We start from the raw sequence: 16,527 nt of genomic DNA on the forward strand, positions 1-16,527 counted from the left end.
TATATAATGGAATATTACTCAGCCATAAAAAAGAGTGAAATAATGCCATTTGCAGCAGCATGGACATTTCACAACTGAGGAAATATGAATGAGCCATACACATATGAAAATAGGCTCAATTTCATTACTAAAAAAAATATACTTTAGAACAATGAGATACCAATTCTCACCCAACTGATTGGCAATTTTTTTCAAAAATGACAATGTCAAGTGTTGGTGAGGACACAGAGCAACGTGAACTTTGGAATACAGTTTAGCTTTATCTAGTAAATTTGAAGACGCTCATACTGAACCATCAGCAATTGCACTCCCAAATATATGCCCTAGAGAAACTTGTCCATGAGAACCAGGAATCTTGTAAAAGTATGTTCATAAACAGCATTGTTTGCAATACAAAAAACCTGACACACAGTACTGATGATAGTATTCTAGAATGGAATAAATACATCCTAATATATGCATACAGTGAAATACTATACAGCAGTGAAAATAAATGACAACAATACACACACATAGATAAATCCTAAGAACATATTATTGAGTGACAGAGGAAGTCACAGAAAAATAAATTCTGAATGACTCTATTTAGATAAAGCTTAAAAGTCTGTGAAAACTAAATAATATATTGTTTAGAGTATAAACATATGTAGTAAAACTAAAAAGAAAAGCAAGAAATGATGAGCACAAAATTCAAGAGTGGTCCCTCTGAGAGTGAAGGAAAGGGATGAGGCCAGTGAGGCAGAGACGGAGTGCTGGTGAGGGTGTGGTGAGTGCTCCCATCCACTGCAGGCCAGAGTGTAAACAGCCCATCACTGTGAGCCTTGGGAGAGGAAGGGCAAGGAAGAAAAGAAGAACTGAGGATGCTGTACCAGAATCACTCTCCCACTTCACTTTTGCCTTGGGCTGAAGGTGCCAAAATCATAACATGGAAATTAGAACCATCTGTTGATGGGATAAGTTTGTGAACTGGACAGAATTTACCAAAGAAATTCAGAATAATGCACTTTAGAATCTGCTTCAAATTGAGGAAAAATATCAATAAAAAGCCTACTTTTTTTTTTTTTTTTGCGGTACGTGGGCCTCTCACTGTTGTGGCCTCTCCCATTGCGGAGCACAGGCTCCGGACGCGCAGGCTCAGCGGCCATGGCTCACGGGCCCAGCCGCTCCGCGGCATGTGGGATCCTCCCGGACCGGGGCACGAACCCGTGTCCCCTGCATCGGCAGGCGGACTCTCAACCGCTGCGCCACCAGGGAAGCCCAAGCCTACTTTTTTGAGAGAGAATAATGTCATTTCATCATTATTTTTAACAGTAAAAATATGGAAATAACTTAAGTGACCACTAACATAATACTGGTTAAATAAAATAAGATACATTCACACTATGGCAAATTATTATAATAGTTACAAAAAAAAGGAAATTTTAAAATGGATCAATGAAACAGAATAGAGTCGCATAACAGGTACTGTTAAGTACAGGTTAAAGAGTCATTTCAAAACAGTACAGAAAAATGAACTGAGACGACTGGCTGCCCACTGACACTATCTAAAACCATTCACAAAGACTTTAAATCCCAAAGGATTAAAGAACCAAAACAATTAAAATAAAATATGGGTAAATACATACTATGAACTTGGTGTAGGAAAAGCCTTCTTAAAAACACAAAAAACAAAAGCTCTGAAGGAAAAGAGTAATAAATGACTACACGAAATACAGAACTTCCATAAAGACACCAAAAAAACAAAAAACTTCTATAAAGAAAGTTTAGAGACAATTCACAGCCTGGAAGGTGATATTTGCAACATATGTAATAAAAGGATTAGTAATATATATGTAAAAATGCTACAAAATCAATTTATTTTTTTAAAGATGTTTTTTTGATGTGGACCATTTTTAAAGTCTTTATTGAATTTGTTACAATATTACTTCTGTTTTATGTTTTGGTTTTTTGACTGTGAGGCATGTGGGATCCCAGCTCCCCGACCAGTGATTGAACCCGCACCCTCTGCATTGGAAGGCGAAGTCTCAACCACTGGACTGCCAGGGAAGTCCCTACACAATCAATTTATATTAACAACAACACACAATCCAAAAGAAAAATAGGTTAAGGATATAAGCAGGCAATCCTGCTTATCCAATAGAAGAGGAAATAGAAATATACAACTAACATGTGGAAATGTGCAGATTATACCTACTATGCAATGCAACCTTTATCCAAGTGATAAACAAGTAAGACTTGAAAAATATCAAGTGCTGGTGAGGGTGTGAGTGAATAGGTACTCTTATATACTGCAAGCCAGTGTAAATTGGTATTGATATTTTGAGGGCTAACTGGCACTATTACCTAAAATGAAAATGGGCATACATTATGACCCAGGGATTCCATTTCCAGGAGTTTGCCCTCAAGAAACACTCACATATGTGCAGGAAGCTACTGACTGAAACATTATTTGTAATAGTGAAAAATATAAAACACCAAAATGTCTATCAGCATGGAAATAAACTATAAAATCCAGGCAATGCAAGAGTTTAAGAAACACATAGTAAATCTCTAAATATTGACATACACTGAAGGATTGACAAGTGATATTGCTTAGAAAAAGTTTCCAAAAAATACAGAACAATGTTCTAAAACAAAATAAAGTCAATTCTACATACTTCTAAAGGTACATGTATGTATGTAAACACACAAAGAAAGGTCTGGAGAGTAACCAACCCATTGTAAACAACAGTTAACTCTGGACAGGGGAGTGTGTTGGGGTAAGGGACAGTCAAGAGGGATTTTAGTTCTATCTACAGAGTTCGGGTTTTAAAAGTCAGAATATATTCACTTATTTACATAATTTTAAAATAAATAAAACTTATTAAATCATTATGATACAAAACTATAAATTCTATTTTTGGGGTATGGGCAAAGTCCTGCAGGAACACACTGAAAGGAGAAACTAGTTTAGTGTGCAGAAAGATTTTATAGCCATAGTGACATTTGAGCTGGGCCTTGCTGTTTGAATAGGATTTTGTTAAACATTCATTATTTGATGGAGAATTGTGGCAGACTGGATATTCCAAAGATGACCGTGCTAATACACATCCCATCCCATATGCTTTTCTTTCAATATGCCATTGACAGTTTTCCATGGAGAGGTAGGCATCTACGTACCCTCCCTTTGAACTTTGGCAGGTCTTTTCTATTGCCTTGATAAACTGAATGGGGAGGAAGTTCACAGCACGACTTTGAGATTATTCAGCTCCTGCCTGGTCCTTCCTTTCACAGGATGTTCAACCTTGGAACCCAGCCACCATGCTATGAGGAAGCCCAAACTAACCCACGTGGAGAGACTACATAAAGAGGTTCATGTGGAGAGAAACTGAGGCCCCCAGCTGACATAGCAAGCATCAGCTACCAGACACATAAGTGAATGAGGCTTCAAATGATTCCTGTCCCCAGCATTTGTGTTCTCGGGCTGAAGCCCAGACATAACGTCACAGAACAGAGACAAGTTATCCCCACTGTGCCCTGTCCTAATTCTTGACCCAGAGAATCCATGAGCGGAATAAATGGCTATTTTGTGCCATAAAAGTTTTAGAGCAATGTGTTACACAGCTGAAGTAACTGGAACAAAGACATTCTAAAGAGAAAAGTAATAGAATGTCATAAAGTATTGTGAATACTGGCAGTATTGGGTGATGAGGCCAAAAAAGGCAGGCTGGGACCAGACTATGAAAAGTCTTATATGACAGTAAAAAAAAATTAGACTTATGGGCAGTGGAGAATTGTTGAAAGTTTTTAAGCTGGAAAATGAAATGCTAAGGTCTACATCTGCAAGATATCTCTGAGATCAGTGTGAAGGAAAGACTGGAAAAAAGAAAGACTCAAAAATAGGAAAACCTCCTTCAATTAAGATGAGTCCTAAACAAGTAAAATGGTGGAATCATCCCTCAAGTGACACGTTTTGTGACCTTCTTCCTCTTAAGGGTTGCCTCATTTATACTCAAATTCACTTGTATTAAAATGCTGGCAGAGAGGAACATGTAACACAAAAACCTGCACAAGAATATGTACAGCAGCTTTATTTCTAATTGCCAAAACTTGGACACAACCAAGATGTTCTTCAGTAGGTGAATAAATACTCTAGTATATCTTATTCAGCACTAAAAAGAAATGAGCTACTAAGCCATGAAAAGACAAGGAGGTACCTTAAATGCACATTACTAAGTGAAAGAAGCCAATCTGAAAAGGTTACATACTGCATGATTCTAACTATATGACTTTCTGGAAAAGGCAAAACTATGAAGACAGTTAAAATATCAGTGGTTTCCAGGGGTTAGAGGGGAGGGAGGAATGCATAGGCAGAACACCAGAGGATTTTTAGGGCAGAGAAATACTCTGTACAATACTATAATGGTAGATACATGTCTTACACATTTGTCAAAACCCATAAAATGTACACCACTAAGAATGAACTACAATGAAAAGTATGGTCTTTGGGTGATTAAAAAAAGTGTTAAAGTAGGTTCACTGATTGCAGCAAACGTACCACTGTGGTGCGGGATGCTGATGGTGGGGAAGCTGTGCTCGTTTGGGGACAAGGGTTATATGGGGAAATCTTGGTACCTTCCTTCAGTTTTGCTGTGAACCTAAAACTGCTCTAAAAAATAAAGTCTGTTCAAAAATATTAGGGGGTGGAAATGTTAGGAGATATTAAAATACAAAAACATTCTCCTTACTGTTCTTCTTTCAAACTTCTGGATCTGGATCAGTTTACATAAAGTGTATTCTAAGAATACAAAGCAAGCTGTCTAAAAATTTGTAACCACTTATAACCAATTATTCATGTGAATAATGCCGACCTTGTACTACAGATATCACCATAACCCACAATTTCTTGTTTTTGGGTCTATTAAAATATCCTCATCATTCTCACAACTGGCTTTATAAGAAAACTATATACATATGAACTTGTAATATAAACCTATACTAATAAACTTCAGTTTTAATATTTTGGATATCAGGGTGCTATGTAAGGGGGAAATTGAGGTGCATGGTCCAAAGATGAGGGAGAAGATGTAACTCAGAACATAAGCAGCCAACTCTGTGAAAAGGAAAAGGATGCCTGGATGAATACAAAAGCAAAGATATACAAGGGAATAAAAGCTACTGAGAACGTTTTGTTCTCATCTTGGCAGATCTTTCATCCTATTTTCTGAGAAAATCAAGAGGAAGAATGTACTGAAAACTGAGAGTTCATGGAGGATAGACGGGATGGAGTGGCTCGACAGCGGATCAATCAGATCCTGAGCAGCAGTAGAGCCCAGCTGGAATTTGATGGCGTAATTTACTGGAGGCCAGTTTTGGATAATTTTATACTGTGCCATTCTCTAATGTTAATTACTCAAGAGATGATTAACCAACCTGTGGTATACCATGCATCATGCTTTTTCATATTTTCATCTAATGCTTGCTTCTGAAAAATATCATAATTTAAACTCTTCATCAAAGAGAATACAAACAAGAGAAGGAACTAAAATGATTTTTTCTGCTTTAAAAAATTTTATAAAAGATTTAAGGCTTGTAGTTAATAATTTTTGAAATAGAACAATGAAAGAGAAAAAAACATTGAAACAAATGGTAAAATAAGGTTACAGGATCCTGTGTGGGTTGACTTTATCCATGCTAACCCTGTCCCTCATGACCAAAGTTAAATTAAAGCCACTGTTGCTATATTTAACAAAATAAAATCTGATGAAAAACAATTCCTGTCCAGTGTTTCTTATTCATGTTTCTGAGTAAAAATTTTATTCTTTACCTAATTTACCTGCATCCCAGAGGTTACAGACATCTCTTTGCCCTTCTGACAACCATGTAGTTGACGAGATAATGGAAGTAGGAATTGTCGGCAAAACTGGCTTTGGATCATCCTCATAAAATAACATCAGGTCCTTATGGAAAACAAGAGAGCACATGAAAGTAGAAAAAAATTAATCCCACTGCTTCAATATGCTACAACGAATGGACAATTTATGGAGATACAATGTGCCTCTACGTGCTAACATCATCATAAATACATTTTGACTGAAAGAACTTGCACGTAAGTTATCTACACGTGGGTGTCCACTTAGTGTTGGGTGGTATTCTGCCCTTAAGAATCCCCACTCCCTTTGCAGCAACGTGGATGGACCTAGAGAATATTATGCTTAGTGAAATCACTTATATATGGAATCTAAAAAATAATGCAAGTGAACGTATATTCAAAACAGAAACAGACATATATATAGAAGACAAACTAGTGGTTACCAAAGGGGAGAGGCAAGGGGGAGGGGCAAATTAGGGGTATGGGATTAAGAGATACAAACTGCCATGTATAAAATAGACAAACAACAAGGATATATTGTATAGGACAGGGAGTTATAGTCATTATCCTGTAATAACTTTTAATGGAGTGTATCTGTAAAAATACTGCATCACCATGCTGAACACCTGAAATTAACATAATATTGTATATACTTCAATTAAATAAATAAATAATAAAAAACTATACCTTCCAAGTATAAAAAAAGATTCTCACTCCTTGCTAAAGACACCTAGTGCAGACAAGCAATGATTTTGTTTGGGGCATTAACTTTCCCTACCACTCCTTGAGCATCCTTAGAACATACTATCTCAGAGGCCAATTATTCTGTTTTATTGGTAATAACAAAGCTACCTGTGTGTATCTTTTATCCATATTTAAAATTTTAAACTTTTTATCTTGGAGTAAAAAGTAGACGATCCAATCATGTAGGTTAAACAACAATCAATTCACAGCCAGTCTTGTTTTATTTGTATCTTTACCACTCATGTGTTTTATTTTGAAGCAAATCTTACATATATCACTTATTTCAACATGTATCTCTAAACGATAAGAACTCTTTAACAATAATAATTATTTTAGGGCTTCCCTGGTGGCGCAGTGGTTGAGAGTCCGCCTGCCGATGCAGGGGATGCGGGTTCTTGCCCCCGTCCGGGAGGATCCCACATGCCGCGGAGCGGCTGGGCCCGGGAGCCATGGTCGCTGGGCCTGCGCGTCCGGAGCCTGTGCTCCGCAACGGGAGAGGCCACAGCAGTGAGACGCCCACGTACCACAAAAAAAAATAATAAAAATAATAAATAATTATTTTATACCTGTAAACGTCACAATAATTCCTTAATGTTACCGATTATAAACTGTTCAGATTTTCAATTTAACATAAGTATCATAAATAGGTTTTTCTACAGCTAGTCTGGAAAAGGATCCAAACAAAGTCTACACAGTGGGACTGGTTGACCTGTCTTTCTTCCCCCATGAATGGGGGATAATTTTTTTTGCCGTACTTTATTGAGGTATAATTAACATATAGTAAAATGCAAAACCTTAAGTGTAAAGCTCAGTAACTTTTAGCATTATGTGTATATTTACATAACCACATTTCTTTGACTCCAGAAAGTTCCCTCAAGCTCCTTTCCAGTTGATACCATTCCCCCGCCACCAGTAAACAGTATTCTACCTTCTATCACCATCAATAAGTTTGCCTGTTTTTGAACTTCATATAAATGTAATCATACCCTATTTATTCTTTTGTATCTGATTCCCACCGCTTAACATAATATTTGTGAGATTCATCCATATTTTGTGTGTATTGGTAGTTTGTTTGTTTTTCTGTAAGAAGCATTCCATTGCATCAAAATATCTCAATTTGTTTATCCATTCTCCTGCATATGGACATTTGGGGTGTTTCCATATTTCAGCTATTATGAATAAAGCTACTATGAATATTCTTGCACAAATCTTTCTGTGGACAAATGCACTCATTACTCCTGGATATTTACATAGGAGTAGGATGGCTAGGTCATAGGATAGGTTTATTTTTAACTTCATTAGAAACTGTCAAACCACTTTCCAAGTGATTTGCCACTTTTCATAAGTCAGCTTTTGTTCTGAAGTCATTGTAGATTCATATCCAGTTGTAAGAAATAATACAGAGAGATCCTGTGTATCCTTTATCCAACTTCCCTTAAAGGCAACATCTTGCAAAATTATAGTACGATATGATATCTAGGATATTGACATTGATATGATCGAAATACAGAACATTTCTATCACCATAAGGCTCCTTCCTGACGCCTTTTTAGTACCATGCTCTGCTCCCCACAACTACTATTCTTCATTTCTGTAATTTCGACATTTGAAAAATGTTACATAAATGGAATCATACAGTATGTAACCTTTTGGGATTGGCTTTTTTCACCTGGCATAATTCGCAGAGATTCATCCAAGTTGTTGCATGTATCAGTAACTTGTCCCTTTTTATTGTCAAGTAGTATCCATGGTATAGATGTATCACAGTTTGTTTAACCTGTTATAGGCCATCTAGATTGTTTCCAGAATTGTGCTATAATAAAGCTGCTGTGAACACAGTGTACAGTATATGAAAATAAGTTTTCATATCTCTGAGATAAATGCCTAACAGTGAAACTGCTGGGTTATATGGTAGCTACATATTTAGTTTTATAAGAAACTGTCAAACTGTTTTCCAGAGTAGCTGTACAATTTTACATTCCCACTAGTGATACATCAGTGATCCAGTATCTCTGCATGATCATCAGCATTTGGTGTTGTCACTGTTTTTTATTTTAGCTATTTTGATATTTCATATTTCAAAATTATATATTCCTAAAGGCTAATGATGTTGATCTTTTCATCTGTTTATCTGTTACCTGTATTTGCTGAAATGACTGTTTATATCATTTGCCCATTTTCTAATTGGATTGTTTGGTTTCTAACTGTTGGGTCTTGAGACTTCTTTATATACTCCAGATATTAGTTCTTTGCTGGTTATGTGGTTTGCAAATGTTTTCTCCCAGTTTGTGGTTTGCCTTTACATCCTCTTAACAGGGTCTTTCACAGAGCAAAAGTTTTCAAATTGTGATGAGGTCTGACATCATTTTTGTTTTCTTTTACGGATCATGCTTTTGGCCAGCCCTAGACCCCAAGACTTTACTCAAATATTTTTCTTAAAGTTTTATAGCTTTTCATTTAACATTTAAATGTGTGATCCATTTGGAGTGAATTTCTCTATAAGGTTTAAGTTGAGGTTCATGGTTTTGCCTATGAATGTCCAGCTGCTCCAATATCATTTGATGAAAAAGTTATCCTTCTCCTTTGAATTTCTTTTGCACTTTGTCAAAAATCAGTTGGCTATATTTGTGTGGGTCTATTTCTTGGTTCTCCATTCTGTTCCACTGACCTAAGTGTCTCTCTATCAATACCACACTCCCTAGATTACAGCAGCTATGCAGTAGGCTTTAATATCAGGCAGAGTGATTACTCTCACTTTATTTTTCTTTTCTAAGATGGTTTAAGCTATTCTAGGGCCTGTGCCTTTACATATAAATTTTATTTACTTATTTATTTTAAAAAATCTTTTGGCCATGCTGTACAGCATGTGGGATCTTAGTTCCCAACCAGGGATCAAACCCATGCCCCCTGCATTGGAAGCACAGAGTCTTAACCACTGGACCGCCAGGGAAGTCCCTCCATATAAATTTTAGAATAAGCTTATTATCTATGTTTACAAAAACTTTGCTGAAATTTTAATAGGAAGTGCATCAAACCTATAGAGTAATTAGGGGCATTTTTACTATGATATCTTTACTATGTGGAGTCTTCCAATCCAATAACATGGTAGGTGTTTAATTGGGTGGTTTTAAGTTCTTTCATCAGTATTTTATAATTTTCAGTATACTGATCCTGTACAGGTTTTGTTATAATTATACCTAAGGATCTCATTCCAGGGAAGTGATTATAAATGGCATATGTCTTAATTTCAGTTACCACATGTTCACTGTTAGTATATAAAAATGCAATTGATTTATGTATGTTGATCTTATATCCTACAACCTTGTTGAATTCACTTACTGGTTCTATGAGGTTTGTTGTATCATTTCCTCGAGATTTTCTATGCAAACAATCATGTCACCTGTAAATAAGGACAGTTTTATTTCTTCCTTTAAATTTTGCATGCTTTTCCTTTCTTTTTCTTGCCTTATTACAGGGGCTAGAACTTCCTATACTATGTTGAATAAGAGTCCTTGCCTTGTTCCTTATCTTAGAGGGAAAGCATTCACCCTTATTTATGATGCCAGTGTAACCGAAAGTGGGGTCCAGCTGCCGCTCAAAAGCCAAAAAAGAGGCCATACTGGTGGAAAGGAAAGTTTGCTTTATTTCAGATGCCAGCAACTGGGGAGGGGAGGGTGGATATCTGTCCAAAGGCCGACTGCCCCCCACTGACAATCAGTAAGCAGGAGCTTTTATAGGCTTAGGGAGGGGGGTACATGCAGAAACAGCACAGTCAACTCTGACAGTCATCTTGAAATTGGTCATTGGTGGTCTGATCAGCGTCATCTTGATTGTTTTAAGTACAGTTAATCTTCAGTTCCAGGATCAGTTTGTTCCCATTTCCTTGGGGCCAATTCTCGGAGTTGTACCAGCTTATGTCATGGCTACAGTCTGGTTATCATGTAGTTAACCTCTTCCACCTGGTGGGGGTTTCAGTACCTATAAGACACCTCACAGGATATGGCTCAGAATATTATCTATAGCCCTGAGAAGGAGCTAAAGGTCCTTGACTGCTCGATGACTAAACTATTATTATTTGGTCTTCTTTGACTGTTTTCCTTTGTTTCTGCATTTTCTCACTTCTCTGATTAAACTTATTCTTTGGCTAAAGCTTTTCCACAGACAAAAGGCAGGCTGAGGACATGGGGAGCATAGACCATAGGGTCCTGCTCCATTATACTAGCTGTAGGTTTTGTATAGATGATCTTTATCAATTTAAGGAAATTCCCTTCTATTTATAATTTGCTAAGAGTTTTTATTTTAAATGGGTGTTGAATTATGTCAAATGCTTTTCTGCATCACTTGACATAATCCTATGATTTTTTCTTCTTTAATCTGTAGATATGATGAATTACATTGACTGATTTTCAAATGTTGAACCAGCCTTCCATACCTAGATCAAATCCCACTTGGTCATGGTATATAATTCTTTTTATACATTGTTGGATTCAACTGGATAAGTCTTTTTGAGGATTTCTGTATAATTTCATGAGAGATAATAGTCTGTATTTTCTTTTTTCATATTGTGGTGTTTTTTTTAATTTTTATTATTTATTTATGGCTGTGTTGGGTCTTCGTTTCTGTGCGAGGGCTTTCTCTAGTTGTGGCAAGCGGGGGCCGCTCTTCACCGTGGTGCGCGGGCCTCTCACTATTGCGGCCTCTCTTGCTGCGGAGCACAGGCTCCAGACGCGCAGGCTCAGTAACTGTGGCTTATGGGCCTAGCATGTGTAAAACTCATGCTAATCCTTCTTTAAAAGTTTGGTAGGGAATTCCCTGGCAGTCCAGTGGTTAGGACTCTGAGCTTCCACTGCAGGGGGCATGGGTTCAATCCCTGGTCAGGGAACTAAGATCCCGCAATCCTCGCAGTGTGGCCAAAAAAAAAAAAAAGTTTGGTATAATTCTCCACTAAAACCATCTGGGTCCAGAGATTTTTTTTTTTTTCAGGACACTTATAAATTCAATTTTTGTAAGAGCTGCAGGTTGTGGTTCATCTTGTTTGAGTTTTAGTAGTTTGTACTTTCTTAGAAATTGTTCTATTTCTTCTAAGTTTCTGTATCATTCATTTTCTCTGTTAACAGCTTTCCTGTTCTCAATTTCATTGATTTCTGCTCTTTACTATTTCCTTTCTTCTGTTTCCTATAGGTTTATTTTGCTTTTCTTAGATTTTTTGAAGAAGGAACTTAGATTATTGATTTTAGACCTTTTCTCTCTTTTTTTAAAATTATATTCCTCTTTTCTAATTTAAGCATTTAGGGCTATAAACTTCCTTCTCACCTCTACTTTAGCTGTGTCTCATATAGTTTGATATGTTGTGTTGCCTTCTCATTTAGCTCTATGTATTTTATTTATTTTGTGTGTGTGTGTGTGTGTGTGTGTGTGTGTCTATAGATAATTTAGAAGTTTTTCAATTACCAAAAAAATTTTAAGGTAAAATTCACCCAATTCAATTCTGATCTATTGGGTTCCGGCAATCTCTTCTCGTTTACATCCCTATCTTCTCTCTCTGATACTCAGAATCCCAGGTGTCAAGGACACCAAAGATGAAGCAAATAAAGTACCACATGATTATTATTTGATTCACGCCACATTATACTCACATAATCTCAGATAAAAAGTACCAACATCTCAGAATAAAAATACCAACTGAATGAAAGGTAAATTTTATTTTACATTTTTAGGGATTATTTTCTTTAGTTCACTTTTGTCTTATAATTGTGCAAAATATTTCCAGGGTTCCAATGACAAATCTAAAAACAAGGTATAATCAAAGAAATCTAGCTTCTATTTCCCCTCTCCACCTTATTCCCTCTGTCCCCTTATGAGCAACCTACCTTCCTTCCTTTTCTTTTTTCTTTCTTTTTCTGTATTTCTTTCTTTTTAAATGTTATGGTTTATCTTCACATGTTACTTCTTTAATATAAACAAATGGAAAATCCAGGAATGGGGCCAAATATAAATGGGAATTTATTATGTGATTGAAGCCACAGTTCAAATCAATGGGGAAAAGATAGATTATTCAACAAATGATGTTGAGACAACTGATTATCATTTGTAAAAATAAAATTTTAAAAGTGGATCTCTAGGGACCTCCCTGGTGGCACAGTGGATAAAGCTCCACGCTCCCAATGCAGGGGGCCTGGGTTTGATCCCTGGTCAGGGAACTAGATCCCACAGGCATGCCACAACTAAGAGTTCACATGCCACACCTAAGGAGGCCGCGTGCCCCAACTAAGACCCGGAACAACCAAATGAATAAATTTTTTTTTAAAGTGGATCTCTAACACTCTCCATCTATCAAAACAAATTCTTGATAGATAGCATTTAAATACATTTTTAAAAATTAAAGCATAAAAAGACTGGGATAGTTTCTTACAAAAATAAACATACTATTACCACACAGCTCAGCAATTGCGCTCCTTGGTATATACCCAAAGAAGTTAAAAATTTATGTCCACACAAAAACCTACACATCATTGTTTACAGTAGCTTTATTCATAATTGCCAAAGGTTGGAAGCAAGCAAGATGTCCTTCAGTAGGTGAATGGATTAATAAACTGTGGTATATCGAAACAATGGCGTATTATTCAGCACTAAAAAGAAATGAGCTATCAAGTCATGAAAAGACATGGTGGAATCTTAAATGCATATTACTAAGTAAAAGAAGTCAATCTGAAAAGACTTCACACTGTGTAATTCCAAGTATATGACTTCCTGGAAAAGGTAAAATTATGGAGAGTGTAAAAGAATAATTGGTTGCCAGGGGCTAGTGGGGAGGAAGGAGTGAAGAGGTGGAGCACAGAGGGTTTTTAGTGCAATGAAACTATTCTCTATATTATAATGGCAGATACATAACATTATACATTTGTCAAAATCTTTAGAATATACAACACCAGGAGTGAACCCTAATGTAAACTATGGTCTTTGGGTGATATTGAAGTGTTAATTTAGGTTCACTGATGATAACAAATGTACCACTCTGATGAGGGATACTGATAGTGGGGTGTGGGGTGGGGATGGGGGTATATAGGGAAATCTCTGTACCTTCCTCCCGATTTTGCTGAACCTAAAACTGATCTAAATAATAGTCTGTTAAAATAAAAAGCCAAGGTGACATTTTATAAAGTCTAGACGAGAGAAAGTCTTTTTAGAAATGACTTAATATCTAGAAGCTGTTAAAAAAAAAAGGCACATTTGACTACATTAAAATTAGATTTCTATAAGGCTGTGATATTGTGATCATAGTAAGAAATACATATTTGGTCTTTGTCCGTGGTTCCTGGCACAGAACTCCTAAAATGCTTATAATTTCCTAAATGGTAAGAGTACTAGGAGCATCTTTTGTTCTAACATTTGGTCTTTGACCCTGGTTCCTGACACAGAGCTCCTAAATCCCTTGGAATTTCCTGGGTGATAGGAATGTCTTTTGTTCGAATGAGGTGACTCTTGGTGGGCTCCTGGATAGCTTCAAGATGGGGACTGGTCACAAAAAAAGATCAAGCCATGATTAGAAACATGAAACTTTCAGCCCCTAACCCTCACCCTCCAAGAAGGAAGAGGGGTTGGAGATTGAGTTAATGATCAATCACGCCTACATGATGAAGCCTCCATAAAAAATCCCCAGACTACAGGGTACAAAGAACTTCCGGGTTGGTGAACACATCTACATGCCAGGAGGCTGGTACACCCCAACTCCACAGGCACAGAAGTTCCTGAAATCAAAACCATTTTGGATGCATTTTTGGATCTCACCCTATGTATTTCTTCATCTGGCTGTTCATCTGTGTCCTTTATCATATCCTTTATTATATAATAAACCAGTAAATGTAAATGTTTCCCTGAGCACTGTAAGCTGTTCTAGCAAATGACTGAACCTAAGGAAAGGGTCATTGGAACACCGATTTACAGTGGTCACCAGAAGTACAGGTGACAACCTGGGACTTGCAATTGGTATCTGAAACAGAGGCGGGGAGAGGGAAGTCTTGTGGACTGAGCCCTTAACCTGTGGGATCTGACACTATCTCCAGGTAGACAGTGTCAGAAATAACTTAAATTGTAGGACACCCAGCTGGTGTCAGAAAATTGCTTGAGGTGTGGAAAACCCATGTCTCTGGTGTTAGAAGTGAAATGTGGTAGCAGTATGACAGTAAAGAAGAAATACAGGAGGAATAATGTGTTTTTCCTTTACAAAGGCAAAAAAAAAAAAAAGCCCATAAATAAAGTGAAAAATCAAACGAAAAACTAAAAATGAATAGATAAAGGACTAGATAATAGGCTAAATATTTAACAAATAGCTCTAGAAACTGATAAAGAAAAAGGTGAGAAACCAAACAGAAAAATGAACAAAGGACACGAATAGAGTTAATAAATAAAAAGAAATCCAAATGCCCAATAAACACATGAAAAGTAGTTCAATCTTATATACAATTAAGATAAAACAAATTAAAACAAAATTTTTCTACCTCAGACTGACAAAGAGGTAAAAATTTGATAATACTCAGTATTTGCAAAGATGAGAGGATACACATTTGGTGAATATAAATTGGTACAACTTTTGGGAGGACAATTTGGCAGTACTTTTCAAAACTAAAAATAAGCATGACCTTTCAGCAATTCCACTTCTGGGACAGCATCATAAAAACATATGCATAAGGTTGTTATCGCAACATTGCTTTTAAGAGACAAAAACATAAAAAATCCCAAGATGATTACCAACAGGGATTGGTTAAATAAATTAAGATTCATTTATACATCAAGAATACAGCACAAGATAAATAAGTACTAGGGATGTAATGTATAACATGATAAATGTAATTAACACTGCTGTATATTATGTATGAAAGTTGTTAAGAAAGTAAATCCTAAGAATTCTCATCACAAGGAAAAACGTTTTCTTTTTCTTTTATTTTGTATCTATATGAAATGATGTTTACTAAACTTAACTGTGGAAATCATTTCATGATGTAAAAAAAAAGAAAAGAAAAAGAAAAATTCTTGGCAGCTATGCATTCTATTTGAAGTTGTGATAAGAACTAATTTTTATGTTTACTGCTGATAAAGAGATTTTTTTAATTGTCCATTTTTTGATGCTGCATTGGAAATCCCTTACAATTTTAAAGGAAAACCACATACCCTTGACATCTTGGCCTCTGTCTCTGCAAGTTCTCTACCTCCAGGCCTTAAAGCGGCAAGGGTGGTACCCTCACTGCCCAACAGAGTTTTCTTCAATACTAGAAATGTTCTAGTCTGCACCATCCAACATGGTAGCCTCCAGCCACATGTGACTGTTGAGCATTTGAAACGTGGCTAGTGAGCCTGAGAAACTAAAGTTTTCGTTTCATTTTATTAATTTAAATTTAAATAGTCACATGTGTCTAGTTAGCTACCTTAGGAAAGTTGTAATATTTGTGAACAGAAGGTTGATTATTGAGACTTCTATTAAGTGTGTGAATTAGTCCCCTGTTCTTTCTCTCCTTGTGTTTAAATCTTTTTTGAAAAATTAATAATAATGGTGATAATGAAAAAAGAATACAGCACATCTATATGTACTAATATAGAAATATGTCCATAATATATAGTTTAGTGAAAAAAGCGTATTTTGGAACAATTTACATCGAATGATTGCATTTATTATACAGAAAGATGAAGATATATTATTTAGTTAAAAGCATGTATATCGGTTTTCCCTGGTGGCACAGTGGTTGAGAGTCCGCCTGCCGATGCAGGGGACGCGGGTTCGTGACCTGGTCTGGGAAGATCCCACATGCCGCGGAGCGGCTGGGCCCGGGAGCCATGGCCGCTGGGCCTCCGTATCTGGAGCCTGTGCTCCGCAACGGGAGAGGCCACAACAGAGAGAGGCCCGCGTACCGCAAAAAAAAAAGAAAAAAAAAAAAAAA

The 16,527-nt window shown here is 36.6% G+C and overlaps 1 protein-coding gene across 1 annotated transcript in view; it reads right to left on the reverse strand.

Moving 5' to 3' along the window:
• ENTHD1 (ENTH domain containing 1) overlaps nucleotides 1-16,527 on the reverse strand; it is a 94,012-nt gene that overhangs the window by 34,886 nt on the left and 42,599 nt on the right. The window contains exon 4 of the mRNA XM_007102329.3: nucleotides 5,816-5,939. Coding sequence (XP_007102391.2) covers nucleotides 5,816-5,939 — 124 coding nt within the window. The remainder of the gene's footprint in view (nucleotides 1-5,815; nucleotides 5,940-16,527) is intronic.

Source organism: Physeter macrocephalus, chromosome 6 (genome assembly GCF_002837175.3).
Source record: "Physeter macrocephalus isolate SW-GA chromosome 6, ASM283717v5, whole genome shotgun sequence".
NCBI lineage: Eukaryota > Metazoa > Chordata > Mammalia > Artiodactyla > Physeteridae > Physeter > Physeter macrocephalus.